At 45.0% G+C, this 23,165-nt stretch overlaps 2 protein-coding genes and 1 pseudogene across 3 annotated transcripts; 1 reads left to right on the forward strand and 2 right to left on the reverse strand.

Moving 5' to 3' along the window:
* Positions 1 to 270: 270 nt before the first annotated feature.
* LOC311627526 (olfactory receptor 52B4-like) lies at positions 271 to 1,621 on the reverse strand (annotated as a pseudogene). The gene is made up of 2 exons: positions 748 to 1,621; positions 271 to 345 (listed from the first exon to the last, which is right to left on the reverse strand). The product of its transcript is annotated as an olfactory receptor 52B4-like (transcript).
* Positions 1,622 to 4,281: 2,660 nt separating this feature from the next.
* On the reverse strand, positions 4,282 to 13,650 carry TRIM21 (tripartite motif containing 21). The gene is made up of 7 exons (XM_084894232.1): positions 13,552 to 13,650; positions 11,740 to 12,198; positions 11,232 to 11,327; positions 9,925 to 10,155; positions 6,402 to 6,424; positions 5,399 to 5,499; positions 4,282 to 5,100 (listed from the first exon to the last, which is right to left on the reverse strand). The coding sequence occupies exons 2-7, from the start codon at positions 12,145 to 12,147 to the stop codon at positions 4,553 to 4,555; spliced, it is 1,407 nt and encodes a 468-aa protein (XP_084750358.1). The 5' UTR covers positions 12,148 to 12,198; positions 13,552 to 13,650; the 3' UTR covers positions 4,282 to 4,552.
* An 8,309-nt stretch (positions 13,651 to 21,959) lies between these two features.
* LOC311627727 (olfactory receptor 51G2-like) lies at positions 21,960 to 22,913 on the forward strand (the record flags this gene model as incomplete). The annotated part of the gene is made up of 1 exon (XM_084894287.1): positions 21,960 to 22,913. The coding sequence occupies one exon, from the start codon at positions 21,960 to 21,962 to the stop codon at positions 22,911 to 22,913; it is 954 nt and encodes a 317-aa protein (XP_084750413.1).
* Between the last annotated feature and the right edge of the window lie 252 nt (positions 22,914 to 23,165).

Genomic DNA, 23,165 nt, shown 5'->3' on the forward strand with positions numbered 1-23,165 from the left:
CCACCTAGGCATATGCCTCTTCCAGAACTTCAACCTCCAACCTTTTAGTGTATGGGATGACACTCCAATCAACCATGTCACCCAGGCAAGACCAATCTATTATTATTGATCAGAGAGTTGAAAATATATGTCCCCAAGCTCACCTGTGAATTTACTTCAGAAACTTACACTCAGTGAGACATTTATCTAGTCTCAACTGTTCCTTAACCTAGTAGGGGTTCCAAAGCTCACTTCATGACTATTGGGAAAACAGTAGCTTGGTTTCCATTCTCAAAACCATAGTTCTTTTGGGAAGAAGACATGAGTCATCAGGTCTCTGACTTGTTTGGTCTTGATCCCATAAATGATGGTGAAGCATCCATCTTATATAAAAACTGCTGTTTGAAATTTTAACCCTGCTTTTTGGCTTCTGTAAATGCTTGCTTGCTTAAATAATAAGGAAAATAAGACTACTCCCACTTCAGAGAGGATTACACCTTCCCCTGATGAAATTATCAGTGCTGGCACCAGGCCAAGACTTTGGTAGAGGTCTCAAGGCCCCAGCACATAGGGGCTCTTTAAAATCTTGCAAAGGGGGCTGGAAACACCCCATATTTGGGATTTAAAGAAGGTAAAAACATATAAATAGGAAAAATTCCTCCATGTTGGGGCCCAGAATTTGAGAGACATTTTCCTCTGGACCCGCACGTAATAAATGTAACTCTATCTCTCTAAGTATTGCTTGGTTCTTCTCCAGTTTTCTGTAACAGTGGGATTCAGCATAGGAGAAACCAGCATGCGGACAATGGCCAGCAGTTCATGGATATGGGATGAAATGTGCCATCTAAACCGGTGAGGACTGAGAAGATCCCAGGACTATAAAAGAGGATAATGACACAGACATGGGAACCACATGTGTTAAGAGCTTGTGACGAGCATCTTGGGAAGGGATGAGAAAGACAGCATAGAGACTAAGCATGAATGAAACACAAATTAGCATAACATCTAAAAGCACTGTTGACATTAGGACAAAAAGTCCATACCAGATATTTATTCGTATGTCATCACAGGAAAATTTGGCCAACCCAATGTGCTCACAAACAGTGTGTGGAAGAATGTCAATCTTTTCAGAAGAAATACTATGGGGAATATTGTACCATAACTTCTCAGAAAGACAAACCAATTTTCCCAATCAGTGTATGTGTAAGAATGGTGGTGTATCTCAGTGGGTAGCATGTGGCAATGTGGTGGTCAAATGCCATCACCAGCAGGATCCCTGACTCAGAGAGGAAAGTGGAATGGATGAATAAGAGTTGAGTGATGAAACAATCCAGAAGATCTCCTGAGCATGGAACCAGACGATGGCCCAGGCCTGAGGCACTGTGCACGTGGAGAGGACAATGTCTGCTTCGGCCAGCATGCAGAGGAAGAGGTACATGGGTTGATGAAGACTACACTTGATGAGGATAATGAAGATGAGCAAGCTGTTCCCAAGCAAGGCGATGACATAGGAAATGAAGAAGGGGATGGAAATCCACATGTGCTTGTTCTCAGCACCAGGGATGTCCAGCAATTGGAAGACTGTGTGGCTAACACCAGTGTGGTTTAAGGTAGTTATACCTGGAGCATATGACCTGAGACTTCACCTTCTATTTACTGACATAGTCAAGATTTCCAATTGTACTCAAACCTTATGGCACTCAATTCTTTTCCATAACCAGTGGTCCAGGAAAACTAGGATGACAAAAGAAATAGGATATTGTCTTTTTTTTTTTTTTCTTCAGTGAAGTAATAATTTTACAGAAAAGGTAGATATTTATTTAGCCAATAAAATAATATGCTAGCCGAAACCGGTTTGGCTCAGTGGTAAAGCGTCGCTCTGCGGACTGAAAGGTCCCAGGTTGGATTCCGGTCAGGGGCATGTATGTTGGTTGTGGGCACATCCCTAGTAGGGGGTGAGCAAGAGGCAGCTGGTTGGTGTTTCTCTCTCATCGACGTTTCTAGCTCTCTATCTGTAAAAAATCAATAAAATAAAAAAATATGCTAAGTGAACATGTTCATTGTAAAAAACAAAACACAAAAACACACAAAAAACTACTACAGCACATGTGTCAAACACAAGGCCCGCGGGCCAAATCCAGCCCGCCAGGCCTTGCAATGTGGCCCGCACCACGCTGTCATCACTATACTCCGCTTTCAGTTTATGACATTGTCAGTTTATGACTGTTCAGTAAACCATTCAGCCCGCGATTTAGGCTGGATTTTAGATTTTGGCCCCTTCTCTGATTGAGTTCGACACCCCTATACTACAGGAACCTAACTGAGTGGGTAATTCAGCCTATTTAGCTATAGGATGTCAAGCGAATTAGGTGGAGAAGGGGATGAAGTCGTCTTGGAGTTTAAGGATTGACTATTGTCACATAAATATTTAATGCATTTAAAACATATTACAATCCTGTGTGATTGTTTGATCACATCTACTATGCAATGTAAAAAGATCAAAACAGAAGTATATTGTTTGGTTACAAAATAAGGAGGTTGGATGCTAACCTAGGAGATAGTCAACCACCTTCAGCTTTAAATTGGATTGTAGATCATTACATATTACTCTGCTTACTTAACATCAGACAATGTCTTAGTATTATATTAATTTCAAGTGTATAAGATAGTGATTAGACACTTATGTAACTTATGAAGTGATTACCCAGATAAGTCCAGCTCCCATCTGACTCCACAGAGTTTTACAATATTATTAACTATGTTCTCTAAATTTGACACTAGCCACTTGGTCTTCATTCTGCTGGGCATCCCTGCCCTAAAAGACCAGCATGCATGGACCTCTTTCTCTAGGCTGTACTTTACATCCCTGTGACTATTTTTATAACTGGCAATTTGCACTTCTTAACCCTTTCACCTTTCCTCCCAACCTCCTCCTGTCTGGCAACCCTGTTTATTCTTTGTATCTACGAGTTTGTTTCTGTTTGGTTCATTTATTTTGATGTTTACATTCCAACTTTAGTTTTAAGGTGGTAAAAGAGAGACCCAGAGCAAGAAAGTAATGTTACTAAAATCACATGGCAAATGAATCAAAGAGATCACAAAAGTCAATAGATCGCATTTGAATTTTACAGTATCTGAATTTTTCATGAAACTTAGATGTTCTAAGGGCACATCTGATACTCTATTTTAGATAAGGAACCAGGCTTGCTGGAAAGATAATGGCTCTCTCATGGCCTATTATTGCTCAGGTACAAAGCTTCATTGTTCCAACCTTAGAAGTTAAACTCAAAAAAGTATTGGCTTTCACTAGGTGGTGCGATCATCTCAGTCCTGGCCTTCATACCAATCAGTTCCACTGAAGAAGCAGAACTAGTAAGTGATAAATATTGAGATTTACTGCAAGGGATTCACTTAGGCCAGTAGTTGGCAAACTCATTAGTCAACAGAACCAAATATCAACAGTACAACGACTGAAATTTCTTTTTAGAGTCAAATTTTCTGAACTTAAACTTCTTCTAGTACCACTTATTCAAAATAGACTCGCCCAGGCCATGGTATTTTGTGGAAGAGCCACACTCAAGGGGCCAAAGAACCGCATGTGGCTTATAAGCTGCAGTTTGCCGACCACAGACTTAGGCAATTATGGGAGCTGGCAAGGCAAGTTCTAAATATGCAGGACAGACCATTAAGAAGGACAAGACTGGAACTCTTGGGCATGAGCTTAAGCTGCTCTTCATAGATGGAACATCTTCTTCAGGGAAGGCTTGATTCTGCTGTTGGTGCCTTACACCTGATTGAATCAGACCCACTCAGCTCATGTAGGGAAATCTCTACCTACAGTCACATAATTATGGACTTTAACGACATCTACCAAACACCTTCACAGCAACATGTGGATTAGGGTTTGATTGAAAAACAGGGTGCTTAGAACCTAACCAAGTGGGCACATCAAAAATCCATCACAACTTTCATTTAGATTGATGTGTCCTTTAACATACTCCATTATCGAGGTATGGCTGGGAGATAATGGTGAGAATGGGTATGCAGGCAACCTAAGGTGTGCGTAATTCATCTTAAAAAAAAATATGGGGAGCCACCTATGATCAGATGTGCTTGTGTTAGAAAGATTGTCCCAAAAGAGTATGAGAACAAGAGTTGAATGGGGTAGACTGAAGCACAGTTTCCTTGGGAAGCCCTTTTGCAAATGATGTAAGATAAAATAGAGATCTGAACAAAGGCCTAGAGATGGGGAGGAGAAAACAAAAAAACAACAACAACAACAAAAAAAGAAGGCAGAACATGTTTTGGTTGATCTAGATCAGTTTGGGCCAAATATAATTAGTTTCTTTTGTAGAGGGAATCATAAGCAATCTAGGGCAGGAGTATTGAGGTTGAAGATGACTTGACATAGATATTCAGTGACCTCCTTGTCAAACCTGGCTTGCTGGTATCCCAACACCTCTGCAGAGACAAAGGCAGTTCAGAAATAAGACAGGATCAGTGGCTGAGGAGGGCAGTCCACAAAGGAGGTGTCAATGTCCAGAGAGAGCCATCAACAGTCAGTGGATCCCTATCATCCCACCCTCAGAGGACAGAGGGTCAGAGGGGCTGAGTTTCTTCCGTCATCATTGAAACCAGGATTGAAGAAAGGCCGTAGGGGCCCAGCGAAGGCACATTCTGAGAAGGTGTAGATGAGGGAGCCGTGGTCAGTGATGTTGTAGAAGGAGACAGTACGGGCCTCATAGTCCAGGAAGATCCCAATTTGGTGTGGCTGCACCGAAAGGTGGAGTGGAGTCTGCGGGCAGGTGCCAGCCTCATAGCCTTGTTTCTTCCACAGCCAAATTGTCCAGAAGCCATTCGTGGGGCTGAGTGTAAAATGCCCCTTTCTCTGCACAGAGTCTCTACAGACGCCCAAGTCCCAGACTTCCTTTCCCGTCACATCTACCTCCCAGTAACGTTTTCCAGAGTCGAAGCACTGGGTACCCAGGACCATAGGATAAGTATCAAATCTCTCCTCATTTTCAGGCACCTTCTGTTGGGTGTCTCCAAGCCTTACTTGTCTCTTGTCCTCTGAAATGATAAGCCACGGATTGGCTGTGTGTGGATCCAGAGTGATGTGTACTGCAGAGAGAGGACCACAGTGAGGCCGGGAGAGTGTGTGTGGGGAGTAACTAACTCTGTGTCTGTGGTGGGGGGATGATAGGGTGAGCCTGACCATCACTGTGTGAGGAAATGACACCCAAGCCAAGCCAGCGCCAGCCCATGTCGGGACTTCTGAGGGAACCACTTTCCCTAGCTCTGTTCCTGCCCAACACCCACCCTATTTTGACCTGACATCTCTCCCTGACCTTGGACCTAGTCACTATCCATCCCATTGCTGTTCAGCAGGCCGGCTCTGTCCTCCTGGAGCTTGCCTCACCTCCACACGTCCTCAGCATACTCTTCAGCCCCGGCACAAGGCACACACTCCTCAGGTCTGGGGAGGTGATGTCCACCTCTTCCAGTTTACAGGATTCACTCCTGGGGGAAAGAGAGTTAGCCGCCTCGTCTTCAACTCCCCACCCCCGCCACCTTCCCCAAACCCTAATGCGATAACCTCTTGCTGATGACTGATAACTTAACGAAACATTAATTTTCAAGCTCCTGTTATATTAGAATCCCCGGGGGTGAGAGGCAAAAGGAGGCAGGACGTACACCCTATCCAGTCCCCCCCATCACATGGGCCTCTTGAGCATGTGCATAGTCCGTAGCTCCTCTCCAAGCCCGAGGTCACCACACAAGCACATCCGATTTCATTTTACAGGCAGGGTGCTGGTCTACGCTGAATCATTTTCTAAGGAACGTCATGGAGTCCCACCCTTGCCGTGGGTCCTACTCATGGCTCTCTCTGGGAGGTGTGTAGCTGGTTAGTTTTAAAAAATATATATATTTTATTGATTTTACACAGAGAGGGATTGAGAGGGATAGAGAGCTAGAGACGTTGATGAGAAACACCGACCAGCTGCCTCTTGCACACCCCCCCCACTGGGATGTGCCCGCAACTAAGGTACGTGCCCTTGACCGGAATCGAACCCGGGACCTTTCAATCCACAGGCTGACGCTCTATCCACTGAGCCAAACCGGTTTCGGCTGTAGCTGGTTAGTTTTTAAAAGAAGTCCCATCAGTTCAGTAGACCCGGAACCTCCCAGAATTTCCCTGTTTGTCGGGGCTTCATTTTGTGAAGATGTTACAGTCCAATTACTATGGACAACTCACCAAATGAGATGCCCAAGAATTAGCCCTTGGAGACCAGAAAATATTTTATGGAGGATTGTATCTCTGAGAATAGGAAGGATGCATGTTTCTCTAACTCAATAATCATTTATGCAGGTAAATACACTTCTTGCCACCCCTTCCTCCAATAAAGAAAACCTCTCCTTACCTTTCCAGGACACTTTTCACCTCCTGAGGAAAAAAGAGACAGAGAGTAAGTTCCAGAATCACTGGTTGAACGACTGAGACGTCAGTCCTGTGGGGGATGTGATGCCACCCCGAGGTCCTTAGGACATCGCTCTGCCCAGTTCCTCCGGGCCATGGCCCGAAAGACATCTCTGACCAACTTGGGACAAAGGGATGTGTGGATGCTTGGGGGTAACCAGAAACCCACATATAACCATATGTAACCTGGAACCAAGAGGATGATCAAACAAGTTAGAAAGACTAGATTCTTGGGGAGAGGAAGTGGGTGGCGAGGGTGGAAAGAAGTAAACAGCCCAGCCTGGGGGAGGCCCAGAGACAGTCACAGGGAAAGAATAGCCACGTCAGGATGCACAGAAACTGCTCTGTCTCATCTGTGGGCTTGAGCTGTTTGGAGAGAAAGGGCTGGCTAACGCTCTGTCCTGTGCTGTCGTTAGTGTTGCTCCCTCACGTATGTGCAATCAAATCACCTGAGAATATTCTGTTGCTGAGGTTGGGAGCCCGTGTCTGATCCTGGCAGGCTCCTTGGTGCTCCGAAAGTGCATTAGAAGCTTGGCAAACGTATCACTGGTGGATACGAGATCATTTTAAGTAGTATATACACTGGTGACTTAAAAAAAAATAGTTATATACTTATTTTAATCTTAGCTCTATCTCATACTATTCGGGTGAACTTGGTCAACTTAGTATTTAGCTTTTGTCTCTCACTAAGTCTCTTAACATCTCTGTGCCTTAGTTTTCTCATCTAGAAAACGGAATAATAGGAGTACCACCTCAGCACAATGTCAGGAGGGATTCAATACTTGGCGTGTAATATGTGCTATTAAAAAAATACTCAGCCCTGACCGGTTTGGCTCAGTGGATAGAGTGTCGGCCCGAGGACTAAAGGGTCCCAGGTTTGAAAAAAATAAAAATAAATAAAGGGTCCCAGGTTTGATTCCGGTCAAGGACATGTACCTTGGTTGTGGGCACATTCCAGGTATGAGGTATGTAGAAAGCAGCTGATTGATGTTTCCATCTTTCATTGATGTTTCTAACTCTTTCCCTCTCCCTTCCTCTCTGTAAAAAATTCAATAAAGCCGAAACCGGTTTGGCTCAGTGGTAGAGCTTCGGTCTGCGGACTGAAAGGTCCCAGGTTCGATTCCGGTCAGGGGAATGTACGTTGGTTGCGTGCACATCCCCGGTAGGGGATGTGCAAAAGGCAGCTGGTCAATGTTTCTCTCTCATCGACGTTTCTAGCTCTCTATCCCTCTCCCTTCCTCTCTGTAAAAAAAATCAATAAAATATATATTTTTAAAAGGAATATGCAGTTATTCCTATTTTTATGAAATAGAAAAATTATCAGCAACAATATCAGCATGATTTCTTGGCTATTATTGATTAGGACAAATTTCCTTTTAAACTAAATTTATTCTGGCAAAAGAGTGAGACAATTTAAAGAAAAATAACATGTTAAGATCACTTAGGTAGTTCATAGAAGTAGCAGAAAGTATAAAGGAGATACAATTATGACTAAAGTTTGGGGAATTCTTATTTTTTAGTACATCTCCTTTCCCTTATTTTTCACAAATGGAGAAATTAGGTCCAGGAAAGGAAAAAATGACTTAACCTAGAGTGATAGAGGGAATTGGTGACAGGCCTGGGGCTGGGCTACTGTCTCTAAATTTTCAGTTCAATATTTTTAGTTTTTTTAGGAAAACTTTCCCATGGCCAGATACTCATAAAAAAGCCTTAGTGTTGCTGAAACCGGTTTGGCTCAGTGGACAGAGCATTGGCCTGGGGACTGAAAGGTCCCAGGTTCGATTCCTGTCAAGGGCATGTTCCTTGGTGGCAGGCACATCCCCAGTAGGGGGTGTGCAGGAGGCAGCTGATCTGTGATTCTCTCTCATTGATATTTCTAACTCACTATTCCTCTCTCTTCCTCTCTGTTAAAAAAAAAAAAAAAAAAAAAAAAAAAAAAAAAATATATATATATATATATATATATATATATATATATATATATATTTCAAAAGCCTTAGTAGATTATCTTGTTTAATTCTTACAAAAATTCTTTGAGATATGTAATATTATAATATCCATTTAACACATGAGAAACCTGATTAAGGACCTTTCTCAAGGTCATGAACCAGGTACATGTTAGAGCAAGCATTATCAGAGACATTCATTTTTAAAAAATTGCTGCATGGATTACTCCCTCCTAAATCTGTATCTTTCCATGCCTTGAATGCAAACCATTCATGGGTCTGAATTCCAGGGTTTTTTTTTTTTTAAATTTATTTTTATTTTTTATTGTTCATCAGGTTTTTAAATTTCCTTTTTTTTTTTTTAAATTAATAAACTTTTACACTTCTAAGAATAAATCTTAAAATCTAATAATTTTAAACTTTTTTTTTCTGCCCTGGGAACTGAGAAGCAAACTGAGAAGCAAACCTGTTTACATGTAAACTTGCCCTTGGGCTATCAAAAGGTGTAGCCATTCAAGTGTAAATGGACACATTGTTTAAAGATAGCTGCTGGCTGGAATTGGATTACCTGTCCAGAATTGGATTCCAGCCAGCAGCTATCTTTAAACAATGTGTCCATTTACACTTGAATGGCTACACCTTTTGATAGCCCAAGGGCAAGTTTACATGTAAACAGGTTTGCTTCTCAGTTCCCAGGGCAGAAAAAAAACAAGGTTTAAAATTATTAGATTTTAAGATTTATTATTAGAAGTGTAAAAGTTTATTAATTAAAACAACAACAACAAAAAAAGGAGATTGAAAAACCCGATGAACAATAATAGCTGTTCATTGTAGTAGAGTCGGCGATATGGGAGTGGAGTGGACTGACTGTTCTCGGGGAAAGGGGGAGTGGTGGAGGGAGGAAGAGACTGAACATAAACTGTGCACCTATGGATGAGGACAATGTGGGGTGGGGAGGGGGTGGAGGGTGGGGTGGGAACCTGGTGGAGGGGGGGGAAGAAATGAGGAACCTTTGTAATAATATGAACAATAAAGATTGATTTAAAAAAATTAAAAAAACAAAATATCAAAAAATATATTAAAAAAATATAAAAAATAAAATTAAGGTGTTAGCTTTAAAACCTCTTTTTGGCAAGAGACCTTAAACTTTCAGAACTTTAAATTTTTCAGGTAGCAAATCAATTACTTAGCATTTTCTCATATCAATAATACCTCCACATGCCCAAGGATACACTTCACACAAAAGACACTTCCAAATAGATCAACCAACCTCATCCAGATCCCACACAAGGCACTCACAGATCAACACCCCAGCGCTACAACAACTCAACACATCCAGATCCAAGCCCTCATCACTTGATTCAGCAGACCCTCAAGTTCCCCCAAAACTTTCCAGCCATGTCTGAGGAGCAAAAACTTTCCAGGGACCAGGTTTCTGTTTGCTCTGATGGTAGCCCCAGGGAGCTCCGGCTTCTGTTGGGTTCCTCCTTGGGAGCAGAGTGGGAGCCCCTCCCGGCTCACCTGCAGCAGCTCCAGGTCCGAGGCCCGGCTTCTCCTCTCCAGCTCTGAGATCAGCTCCTGCAGGGCCTGGCAGCGCTGGGCCAGCTTTTCCTCCGTCTCCCCCAGGATTTTCAGCTGTTCCCTCTCTTCCTTCTCTAGCTTCTGCAGTTGCCTCTGTTTCTCTTCAGCCAGGAAGTTTTTCTGCTGCTCAAACTCTGCCTGAATCCTCAGTTTGTGTGTCTCAACCTTCTCCTTTGGTGCCATTGGAAAGAGGGAGGTGTGTTTTTTAAAAGTCAAAATCTCCCAAGCTTGGAGAATTGAAGTGTCCATACCCATTTCTACTCCCTGTCGACTTACTACTCTGGCTCTGTCTGGGAAAACGAACGCGCGCGCGCGCACACACACGCGCGCGCGCGCGCATCATTTTGCTGAGAAAGTGGGTGGGTGAGGCTTCTGGGATTAAGAGGGGAATGGGATTGGTGGGGCACAACTGCACCAGCCCACGGAGTCAGAGACTCTTCTCAACTTCTTTTAAAAGCCAATCAGCACTCAAATGCGTCCTTTGGTCTTCATATCTCAGTGTTACTGAGCAGTAACACCTGTCCCCACTCAACCTCACAAAGGTCCACACCACCTGTACGTCCTGGGGCAAGAAAAACTTTGTGCTGTACTTTGCTCGCCCTCTAGTGGTTAGAGGGCTACCAACGACACAAGATGACCCCTTCTGCCACCACAGCTTGGTTCACCCTCCCTGTTTCCTAAATCTCCCTCTTCTGGTACCTATTGGCCATGAGTTCCTTCCACTCCACTCCTGACCCGCCTCACCTCCATATCACCAGTGCAGAATAAGCTTTAGTTCCTCATTCTACTTTGGATCAGTGATCTGGACACAGTCAAGCAATCACCCGGTCAGACTGGTTTTCCCAGCTCAGGCCTTGGTGGTTCCCTGAAGTCCGTTCCTCACAGCCCCTGTCATTTCCTAACAGGCAGAGCTGTATCTCTCCTGGGATATCTCTGTCCCAGATACTAAGGCATTGGTGTGGTCATCCCCTCAGATTGGGCAGGAGCTTTAGGATGTGGCTTTTCCCTCAGCATCGTCTCTTAAGACTCTCAATTTCTGTGTCTGATTGGGAGCTCTATCTGAGCTCCATATTGCTTACTTCCCTCGACCGGGAGACCCAGAGGACGGTTAGTGCTTGGAGAGTGACCCGCGCGGACTCTATCTCTCCTCAGACAGGCAGTGATAAGGTTAGGGTTTTCTTGGGGCCAGGACCCTGGACTCTGTCTACGCTTTTGATCTAAGATGCCTTAGGGGATGTGACTCTTGCCTTCCATGCTGCTCTCTTCGTTACAACATCCATTTCCAACTTCTCAGCCAATTCTTGCTCTCTTCTCAGTTTCTTCAATGCCACCTGGAGCTTCTCCTGCAGAGAAAGATAGCAGGGTAATGCCCCATCAGACCAAGAAGGAGGTGGGGGAAGATCCTATGGGTTGTCAGAAAAGCCTGAGGGCAGAAAAGGAGGGAGGACTAGAGTCCTATTGGGGTTCAAGTTTTTTGGGAAAAGCCTCATGTTTCTTAAGAAAGAGCCACACTGTTCAGGTGGCAGTTCTGTCTCTCCACACACAGAAAGAGCTCTACTCATTCCTAATTAACCAGGAAACCACAAGGCAACAAGATCTTTGCAGCATTTCCCCATAGCGTCTTCCCTGCTCCGGGGAATAAGAAAGCTCCGATGGGCCTTCAATTAGACAAGAAGGCGGGAACGCTCTCTGTTTCTCCAGTCCCCCACCTCTACCATCCCATCTCCTGTCCGTGCCTCTGTGCCGACACCTCACCTGGTACTCCTGGGCAGCCTCCTCAAGCGGGACCACCGGGTGGTCTCGGTGTTTCCGAGACTGGGAGCACACCAGGCAAAGCGCCTTCTCATCTCTCTCACAGAACAGGAGAAGTTTCTCTCCATGCACCCCGCACTGCTCCTCCTGTGTGCGCTCCTTGGCGTTTTGGCTGATCTGTCTCAGGTTGTCCACCATATTAGCTAGCTGGAGATTGGGCCGGAAGTTCTTGAGCAGGAACGGCTTCCTGCACACAGGACAGGCGCCGCCCCCACCTTTGGCGACCTGAGAGATGCATTCACGGCAGAAGCTGTGGCCGCATTCAATGCTCACAGGCTCCATGGTGGGATCCAGGCAGATGGGGCATGTGACCTCCTCCCACATCATTGCCAAGGGCTTTGCCGAGGCCATGGGGGTGGGGGGTGTTCCTAGTGAGCAGCACTGTGGAGATGGTGAGGTGACCTAGTGGGGAGAGGAGAAAAGTTAGGGAGTAGAGGAGAAAGGGGGTGAGGAAAACAAAACAACTCAAAAGGGAGAGTGAAGTGAATTGGAGGGGTTAAAACAAGACAAGGACATTAACCTGAATAACAAAACCTTCTCCTCCTTAGTCTGATTCAGTAAGGCAGAAGGGGGTAACTGAGTCCCCAAAAGAGACAGTGAAAACTGTCTTCCCAACCAGGGATCCAACTCCCAACCTAGGTATGTGCCCTGACCGGAATCGAACCCACAACCTTTGGTGTCCGGGAGGACACTCCAACCAACTGAGCTGTACTGGCCAGGGCTATTCTTTTTTAAAAAAATATATTTTATTGATTTTTTACAGAGAGGAAGAGAGAGGGACAGAGAGTCAGAAACATCGATGAGAGAGAATCATCGATGCACACTCCCCACCGGGGATGTGCCCGCAACCAAGGTACATGCCCTTGACCGGAATCGAACCCGGAACCTTTCAGTCCCCAGGCCGACGCTCTATCCATTGAGCCAAACAGGTCTCGGCTGGCCAGGGCTACTCTTATGTATTCTCATAAGTATGAGAATACTTATTACTATTCTCATATATATATTTATACACACACGTATGTGTTATCAGCACTCTCTGGGCTCTTCTCTCAGCTACTCTGAACTTGGCAGCTGTCTTCATTTCCTCCATTCTTACCCTGTCCCTCTCTCTTTCAGAGGGGTACTTTTTATTTTATTTATTTTATTATTTTATTTTATTTTATTTTATTTTACTTTATTTTAAGAGAGAGAGAGAGAGAGAGAGAGAGAGAGAGAGAGAGAGAGAGAGAGAGAGAGGAGAGAGAGAGAGAGAGAGAGAGAGATGGGTGTGAGAGAGAAAGTGCCCAATGTCAGGGATCGGTTGCCACCCATAGGAGCCCGTTCGGGGATCGGACCCACAGCCTTTTTCAGTGCACCGGTCTCCAACCAATGAGCCACATGGGCCCCTTAGGGGCGGGGATGGGAGTCTCAGGATCGCAGCCCTGCCCCACGCTGGACCCCTCAGGATCACCCTCCGGCTGGGTTTCCGGCTTCAGTTCTGTCTCTCCACACACACACACACCCACACCCACACAAACACACACACACACACACCCTCCCAGCTTTACCCGCCCGGGTCCCAGCTCAGGCGCGGGCGGCAGGGCAGCCCCAGCTGCTTCCACAGGACTTGGAAGTCACGTTCCCAGCCCAGCCTCCTCCCTGGAGGACCTGCTGCGGAGAAGGGGAAACTGAGCCCCAGGCTCTGGGATGGGGGCTGGCGGAAAGGGGAGCTTCGGGCCTGGGCAGGGGTACCTAGGTCCCACCTGGTCCACTCACCTTTTCGGGGGACTCCGGGCACTCGGGGGACTGCAGCCGGCGTTCAATTTCACTTTCGATTTTCTGCAAGAGGCGAGTCTGCGAGGGAGGCGGCCCGGGGAGAGGGTGGGAGGAGCCAGAGGCGGAGCGGGAGCTGAAGGGTGGGGCGAGGCCCGAGGGGCGCGCGGAGGTGGAGTCGGTAGCCGCGGGGGTCGGAAGCTGCAGCTCCCGGGTCCGAGGGCCAGCTCCGCAGCGTTTGCTTCCTGCTCTGTGCGTCCTCACTACGCAACACAGTAATGCCTCTCTCTGCTGGACGGAGGGGCCATCAGCCCACCCGACCTGCTGTGCCCACGTGTGGGAGAGCGCCTGCAGTGCGCCCTCACTGGCCACCATCTGCTTCCCCTTTCAGAAACAGTTCCTTCCCCCAGCACTTGCTGCTCTTTTAACATCAGGGTACAAGAGCTTTATTTTGCAGGACCTCAAGGCGTGTAATCACACCGGTGAGTGGAAGAAGGGAACTGACAAGCATTGAGCACCAACTGTGTTCTTGTCACTGAGCTAGGGATGTTCTTAGATTATTTCTTTATTTTAAAAAATATATTTTATTGATTTTTTTTACAGAGAGGAGGAGAGGGACAGAGAGTTAGAAACATGGATGAGAGAGAATCATCGACCAGCTGCCTCCTGCACATCCCCTACCGGGGATATCCGCAACCAAGGTACATGCCCTTGACCGGAATCAAACCCGGGACCTTTCAGTCCCCAAGCCGATGCTCTATCCATTGAGCCAAACCGGTTTTGGCAAACCCCAGGACCTTTCAATCCGCAGGCTGACGCTCTATCCATTGAGCCAAACCGGTTTCGGCTAGATTGTTACTTTATTATTATTATTTTAAAGATTGTGCTAAATACCCATAATGTAAAATGTACCATTTTAACTTTTTAAAAAACATATATTTTTATTGATTTTTTACAAGGAGGAAGAGAGAGGGATAGAGAATAAGAAACATTGATCAGTTGCCTCCTGCACACCCTCCACTGGGAATGTGCCCGCAACCAAGGTACATGCCCTTGACAGGAATTGAACCTGGGACCCCTCAGTCCGCAGGCCGACCTCTATCCACTGAGCCAAACCGGTATCGGCCCATGTTAACTCTTTTTAGGTGTATCATCCAGTGGTATTAACTACATTAACTACATTCACATTGCTGTGTGGCCATCTGCAGAACTTTTTTTCATCTTGCCAAACCAAAACTCTGTCTCCATTAAACAAGGATTGCCCATTTCTCCATCCCCCCAGCCCCTGCAACCACTGTTCTTAGCAGACATGGTGTGGTGCCCTGCATTGGATCCTGGAATAGAAAACAGGCACTAATGGGAAAACTGATGAAATACCAAGGAAATCTGGACTGTGGTTATAGTAATGGACCATCAGAAATTCCTTAGTTTTGACAGATGTGCATGGTTGTATTAACATTAAAGAAACTGGCTGGAGAATATACAGAAACGTTTTATGCTATCTTTGAAACTGTTCTGTAAATCTAAATTTATTTCCAAATAAAAAGTTTAGTTAACATCCCCAAACTTTGACTGTGACTGGGAAGCATGACATGTGGATGGACAATGACTACCAAAGCCTGTTCTCAGTCCCATATTGGAAAGGAAAGGGAGTACTCTATGGAGATTCTATGATGTTTCAAGTCCTTTTTCTTCTTTTTTTTAATTTTAATTAAGGTATTATATGTGTACATATCTTACCATTGCCCTCCCACCACACTCCCATACATGCCCTCACCCCCCAGAGTTTTGCATCCATTGGTTATGCTTGTATGCATGCATACAAGTCCTTCGGTTGATCTATCTCCCCCACTTCTCCCTAACCTTCCCGCTGTAATTTGACATTCTGTTTGATGCTTTACTGTCTCTGTATCTATCTTTTTGTTCAACAGTTTATAATTTTCTTTATTATCCATAAATGAGTGAGATCATGTGGTATTTTTCTTTCATTGACTGGTTTATTTCACTTAGCATGATGTTCTCCAATTCCTTTTTTAAAAATTACTTTATTGCCGAAACCGGTTTGACTCAGTGGATAGAGTGTCGGCCTGTGGACTGAAAGGTCCATGTTCGATTCCGGTCAAGGGCATGTACCTTGGTTGCGGGCACATTCCCAGTGGGGGGTGTGCAAGAGGCAGCTGATCAATGTTTCTCTCTCATCGATATTTCTAACTCTCTATCCCTCTCTCTTCTGCTCTGTAAAAAATCAATAAAATATAAAAAAATTACTTTATTGATTAAGGTATCACATATTTGTCATCCCCCTCCCCCATTCCCATCCGAAACCCCTCCCCATGCATGCCCCCCCCCCCTTCTGTTGTCCATGATCACTGGTTAGGCTCATATGCAAGCACACAGACCTTTGGTTGATCTCTCTCCCTTATCCCCACCCTCCCCTCAAGTCTTTTTCTGAGTGCTCTCATGTTCTATTATAATTCTAACAGTGATCCTCTGAAATAACCATTATTCTCAGTTGACGAGTGAAGCATAAATGGCCCAAGGGGTTAAAGTAACTTGCTTATTATCACAGTTGATAAGTGACAGACCTAGAAACACATCTCAGCTTTTCCATTACATCATGCTTGATGGATGATTTCCAAGGGTTAACACCGGCAGAGACGGAGAGACATGACTTCATCATCACAGGCTTATTTCCCACCACCTTCACCTCCTAGGTGTAGGCATGAGGTTTGAGAACTTCTCTCCTCTCTGACGTGCTCCCCATGGTTAAAGCACTCAGGCACACCTCTTTGGCTGTGCTGCCTGATTTCTCGTTGGCAGAATTTAGAAAAAGCTTAGGCTTAGTCTCCTGAGAAATTGAAATGCCTCCCTGTCTCTGTTGCTCCAGAAGGACCGAGTGTGTCCCAGTCCCTAACCATCCTCTCGGTCGCCACCTGCCTCCGTTCGTCACCAGCCAACTCATGGGGCTGACTCTTTGGGAAGAGCAGGTGCACAGGACAGGAAGCCTTAGTATTCTTCGTGCCCTCTGTGAAAAATCATCAGGATGTTTCCCCCTGATGCTTCCCACCAAGTCCCAGAGCTGCCTGGCCAGGGACTCAGGGGGTTCAGTAAGTTCAACTCTGAAGATCTCTTGGATTTGCACCGGGATCCCAGCAGACCTGTTATTTCCCTGATTCTATCAGGAGGATTATAAAATTCTGGTCTTTATGGACACAGCGAGAAATGCATTTCACAAAGGGACAGATAGATGGGAGGAGACAGGAGCTCTGCGGCTATGGTGAGTGCTGGGCCCGGAGTGTCAAAGCTGGGCTTGCGCTGGGGAGGCTGAACACCGAGGCCTCGCACCACAACCTACATTCAGCACTGAATGCTTCCTCACATGTCCCCCTTCATCCCTAGAACATAAAAGCCCCAAACAGCTAGAAAGCAGCTGGAGGTGAACGAGATCTGAGTTGTTTCTGGGAAGCTGGAGACACTCCAGATAGTGTTTGACTGCCCAGGTACAGATGTCTGGCCTAGGCAGGTTTTTGCTAAGCTTATTTCTGAGCAGAGCAGTATTAGAGCTAATTTTTCAACCACCTTCATCCCCTAGGTATACGCATAAGGTTAGAGAACTTCTCTCCTTTCTGACATACTCCCCATGTTAAAGCACTCACGCACACCTCTGTTACATCATACTTGATGTAATAGAGAAGCTGGCTATGTTGCCTGATTTCTCATTGGCAGAATTTTTTTTGTTTTGTTAATCTGCACCATAGGATATTTTTCCATTGAGTTTTCGGGAGAGTGGAAGAGAGACACATTGATGTGAGAGAAATATTGATTGGTTGCCTTCTTCATGAGTCCCGACCAGGGCTGAGCCAAGCAGGAGCCTGAAGCCAAGGTATGTGCCCTTGACCAGTACAGAACCTGGGACCCTTTGGTCCATAGGCTGATGCTCTCTCCACTGAGCCCAACCAGCTAGTGCTGGCAGAACTTGGAAAGAGCTGGTGCTCAACAGTAATATGGGCTTGGGGAAAACTTAGGTCCCCAGCTCTTGACAGTCTTTGCTAGGCTAAGGCTGCTGTGCCAGCGCCTATTTCTCAATAACTTCTCTTAGCCCCAGCCTGGGGCTTCTTCAGTCTCAAGGCTCAGCTGGCGAGTCCAGAAACTTACAGCCTAATATCCTCTTGAGTACTGGAGACTAATGCCTGGTTGCCATGGAAATCTTCTTATGGGAGAAGGGTCTCCAACCCCCTCTAAACTAGGTATTACTCTTAATGGCTCTTAGTTTGGCCATGAACCATTTGGAGACAGACTTCCTTGATTAGAGAAAGACACAGTCTTTGCATTATTCATAGTCTTCTGAAACCCGGATGAATAGATGGTAGAGGGGCAGAGAGTGTGGTTTAATTTCCCCCACACCCTTAGAAGGTTCTGTTTTGCATTGATTCTCTGTCTCTCTGTCTTTTTCTTCCTTCCTCTTTGTTTCTTCTTCTCATTGTTTTTCTTTGCAGGTGTAGGTTTATCACATTTCTCCTTTGCTCTCTAGGAGTTTTTTTTTTTTTTTTTCCTAGGGGGAAGATTTTCTTAAGCCATGAGTCTGTATTTAAACTCCTGTACTATGAAATGTAAGGATGGCCAATAAACACATGGACCTCTGATAAGCTTAGAACTTTTCAATGGGAAGTTCAAGGATTGATGTATGTAAGAGGTGAGGGAAGAGATAGGGGTGGTAGATGAGATTGCATAAATCTGAAATTGTATTTCATCTTTAGGAATGAAAATGTTAAGCATTAATGATATCAGTAATCATCATAGCTAGCAGAAGGAAGCAACATAACACAGTGCTGGAGAATGTGGGCTCTGGAGATTGACAGCTTAGATTTGAAGGCTGGCTCATCTACTCTCTTACTTCATGATCGTAGGCAAGTTATCCAATTACTTGGTACCTTAGTTTTCCATATGCAAAATGGAAATGATAATTGTACCCACATCATAAAGTAGTAAATACTAAAACAACCCATAATAGTTAACACTCATTAATTTCTCATTATGTGCCAGGCACTATTCTAAGTGCTTTGCATATATTCTCATTTAATCTTTATAATGATATCAAGATACAAGTATTATCATTAAAGATTTTAGAGATGAGAGTGCTGAGGAATGAACAGACACATGAGCTTTGGAGTCAAATGAACCGCTCTTGAAGCTGGTCTCTTATGCTTACTCTTAACGTGGCCATTGACAGATTTCCACTCCTCTCAGGCTCTATTTCCTCATCTAAAGAAAGGAGATGGTGCCATTCACGGACTTGGGAAGGAGGGAGACTTCATGAGATAATGGATGTGAAATCCTAGGGTATCTCTGCTTATCATCCCATTTTCATAAATGCCTACTGTGTGCTAAACAGTTTGTAGTCTTTCCCATGTTCACACCATTCTGTAAGGTCAGTATTATTGTCCTTTTATTATTACTTTTAAACATGGCAAAAACACAACGTTTTGCTGAACTCCTTCTCACCCCTGCAGCATTCGAACACGGGGGGAGGCTGCCTTTTCCCTTGGATCAGACACTGCAGCATTCTTGGGTCTTGAGTAAAGATGAGTTGTGGAAGGTAGCTTGGCCATTGCATCTGGAGGATGAAGGGACTGGTCCTGAGAACTACTTCTTTCAGCAGGTGACCTCACTCTGGTCTCAAAACGCTGCATCTGCTTTAGAGGGACATGGGGTTGGAGAAAGGGGAGAAGAAAAAACTGGCCTTCAAATGATCTTGATGGCTCGTGTGAGTTTTCTTTGCTATCTGTCATTTCCTAGTACCGTACTTGACACATAACAGAAAGTCAGTTTAGTAAGATAGTGCTGGTAAAAAAAAAAAAAAAAAAAAAATCATGTATTCATTTCTTCAACAAACAGACATAAATTTAAATGAAGGAAGGCAGATAGAAAAGAGTATATCCTACATGATTGTAATAGGCAAAATTTACCTGTGGTATTAGAAGTCCGGATGATGATTAACCCTGAGAGGAGTAACTGGGGCTGACAATATTTTGTTTGTTGATCTGAGTGCTTGTTGCTTTGAGGTAATTCATCCATCAAGCTTCAGAATTATAATATGCAGGCTTCGCTGCGTGTATTTTGTACTGCAACAAAAGAGATATTTTAAAAATTATCAATTATGGTAAATTTGGTGAGTAGAAAAATGTCTTCTGAATAGTGTTTATAATGCTAGGAGAGAGGTAACTGAGTAAGTTAAAAATGTAGGATAGACAAGGTCCTTCCTTTTATGGACCTGGTTTAATGATCTCACTTAGATTTGATCCTGCAGCCTTAGGGACCTGTGAGTGGTATGAAACAAAGATATTATAGGACACATCTTCCTAAAACAAATCTGATCCCTATGCACATGTTCATTTAAATGTCCATGTTCCTTTTCTCAAGTAGTCTGATCATGATTCAAATGGAAATTTGGATGATACATTTAGAACAATAAAGAGTGACAAAAGTGACAAAAGTAGGACAGTTAGGAGGCTGTTCATAGTAGGGAAATGATGGTGATTTTGGCTACATTAGTTAACTGGGATGTGAAAGGAGGGGATATTTCAAATGTAGATATGGGGAATATGTTACAGGATGAAAAGAGATACTAGGCGTGAATGTGTGTGTGTGTGTGTGTGTGTGTGTGTGTGTGTGTGTGTGTATTTCCCCTGGAAATTTCACGAATAACAGGAAAGGAAGCAAAGCCTGAGAGGTATTAGAAGGTGAACTTTGGGGAGAAAATAAGGGAATTACAGTTTGTGGTACTGTAGGACATTTAATTTACAATAAAAATCAATGTGGCCGAGTCCGGTTTGGCTCAATGGATAGAGCGTCGGCTTGGGGACTGAAGGGTCCAGAGTTTGATTCCGGTCAAGGGCATGTACCTTGGTTGCGGGCATATCCCCAGTAGGGGGTGTGCAAGAGGCAGCTGATTGATGACTCTCATCGATGTTTCAAACTCTCTATCTCTCTCCCTTCCTCTCTGTACAAAATCAATAAAATATATATATTTAAAAAAAAATCAATGTGAAGATACTTAGGAAACAAATGGAGATGCAGTCCTATTGATGAGGAGAGAACTTGTGGAGACTGCAGCTTAATTGCTATGGAAACAGATGGGCTTTCAGTACCCATTCTCAGCTCTTTGGGGTTCGGGAGTTCATGCTTCTCTGCCTCATTCTTTAGATGGTGTCCTTGAGACCTGTCAGTCTCACCTGAGGAGAACTTCAAAGTACTTGGGAATGTCACAAAGTGCTTGCATTTATCACCACAGCTTTTATGGTAAAAGGGATGAAAGAAGAGATATGTAAGAGGAAGGTGCCTTCAGATTAAGTGTGTCCAGAGAACTATCTCAGAGGCAGAGTCAGCAGAAAATGTGCAAGCTTTAAGCAGCCAATGATGTGGATGTGGGATTGAGGAAGAGAGAGTTTAACAAAATTTGGTGCATTTGAGATGTTCTATTGACCGGGTCTAATTAGCATATAGATAGATTATATAGAATAGGATTACTTAAATGAGGGGAGGGGGGCTTTTTCAGCAGGAGGAGATGCTCTTGGCAGACAAAAATACATAATCCATATATCTGGACTGATATCCAGCCATATGCAATATACTGCCAAATCAGTCATTAAAAAATGGAACCATTCTTTTTTTTTTTTTTTTTAAATATATTTTATTGATTTTATACAGAGAGGAAGGGAGAGAGATAGTTAGAAACATTGATGAGAGAGTCATCGATCAGCTGCCTCTTGCACACCCCCTATAGGGGATATGCCCGCAACCAAGGTACATGCCCTTGACCGGAATCGAACCCGGGACCCTTCAGTCCCCAAGCCGACGCTCTATCCATTGAGCCAAACCAGTCCCAGCGTAAAAAATGGAACCACTTTCTTACACCTTATACCAAACAGCTGTTGCCCTTAAGACCCCTCCTCTGCCCCCACATTAGGTTCTTCCTTCGCAGTTCACCCAGATTAGGTTCTGATTGGTTGGTTTCTATGCCAGTCAGCATCTCTGGGCCTATAAATGGGCCTGATCGGAGAGGCAGGGCTGAGCAGTGAGGCCAGAGAGAAAGAGAGGCACGGTTTCTGGCCAGGCCCATAGCGAAAGAGAGAGGCAAGTTCTGATCAACAGCTGTTACTGAGGCTATGGATCAGACCCTGCTTCTCTCTCCCCAGGTATCTCTCCAGGCCTTATCCGCAGCCCCATTGGCAGTCAGTGCTGGTTCCAGGCTCCCACAGCTGAGGCAGTCACTGCTGGGTCGCCCTGACTTCTGGTTGGTCGAGCCTCCTGTCGTTGTGGATATTATGGACTCTGGGGTTTTATATATTAGGATGATCAAATGAATGAATGCCTCTTACTTGTAGGTTGCACCATCCCTTCCTGGAATCATGATGTTCTCCTGCAACACCAGCACTTATGGTCATTCTACCTTCCTCCTCACTGGCTTTCCAGGCCTGGAAGCTTCTCATCATTGGGTTTCTATCCCCATCAACCTTATCTGTGTGGTTTCCATCCTGGGAAACAGTATCATCCTCTTCCTGATCCGCACAGACCCAGCCTTACAACAACCCATGTACATCTTCCTGTCCATGTTGGCAGCCTCAGATCTGGGCCTCTGTGCCTCCACCTTCCCAACTATGGTACGGCTCTTCTGGCTGGGTGCTCGTGAGCTGCCCTTTGATCTCTGTGCTGCACAGATGTTCTTCATCCATGCCTTCACCTATGTGGAATCTGGTGTGCTGCTGGCCATGGCCTTTGATCGGATTGTTGCCATCCGAGACCCTCTGCACTATGCTACGATTCTTACCCACTCAGCCATGGCCAAAGTGGGGGCTGCCATCCTGGTGAGGGCTGTCGTGCTCAACCTCCCAGGACCCATGCTCCTGCGGAATCTGCTCTTCCCCCAGGTCAGTGTACTCTCTCACTGCTACTGCCTGCACTGTGATCTTGTAGGGCTGGCCTGCTCAGACACCCAGATCAACAGCTTGGTTGGCCTGGTCTCCATACTCCTCTCACTGGGCCTTGACTCCTGCCTTATTGTGCTCTCCTACACCCTGATCCTAAGGACCGTGCTAGGCCTTGCATCACCTGGGGAACGTCTCAAGGCACTCAACACGTGCGTCTCACACCTCTGCATTGTTTTCATCTTTTATTTGCCCAAACTGGGGCTATCTGTGTTGCACCGAGTAGAGAAGCATAGCTACCCGGCTCTGGCAGTGCTCATGGCTAACCTGCACTTCTTGGTCCCACCTTTCATGAACCCCATCGTTTACTGCATCAAGTCCAAGCAGATCCGCCAGGGCCTCCTAAAGCGCTTCAAGGAAAAAAGGATTGATGTTTCCTAGAACAGCAAAAGGACCCAGGTCATCCCAGGCCTTGGGGTGGAGGAGGGATTTGTAGTGAAGATTTAAATTTTAGGGATTTTTAAAAAATGAGTCAACTCCAACTATTGAGCCCTTTGTGTGGCACGATCAGCTTCTATAATTATAGTTTTTGGGGACTGAGACCATTGGAAAGTACATCGAAGTATCATCTTGATAATCTTCTCATTGCTCTATCTGATTAGAGCTGAACTATTTCAGACTCATACATACTGT

Source organism: Pipistrellus hanaki (assembly GCF_964339955.1).
Source record: "Pipistrellus hanaki genome assembly, chromosome: 9".
In the NCBI taxonomy this organism is placed as follows: Eukaryota; Metazoa; Chordata; class Mammalia; order Chiroptera; family Vespertilionidae; genus Pipistrellus; species Pipistrellus hanaki.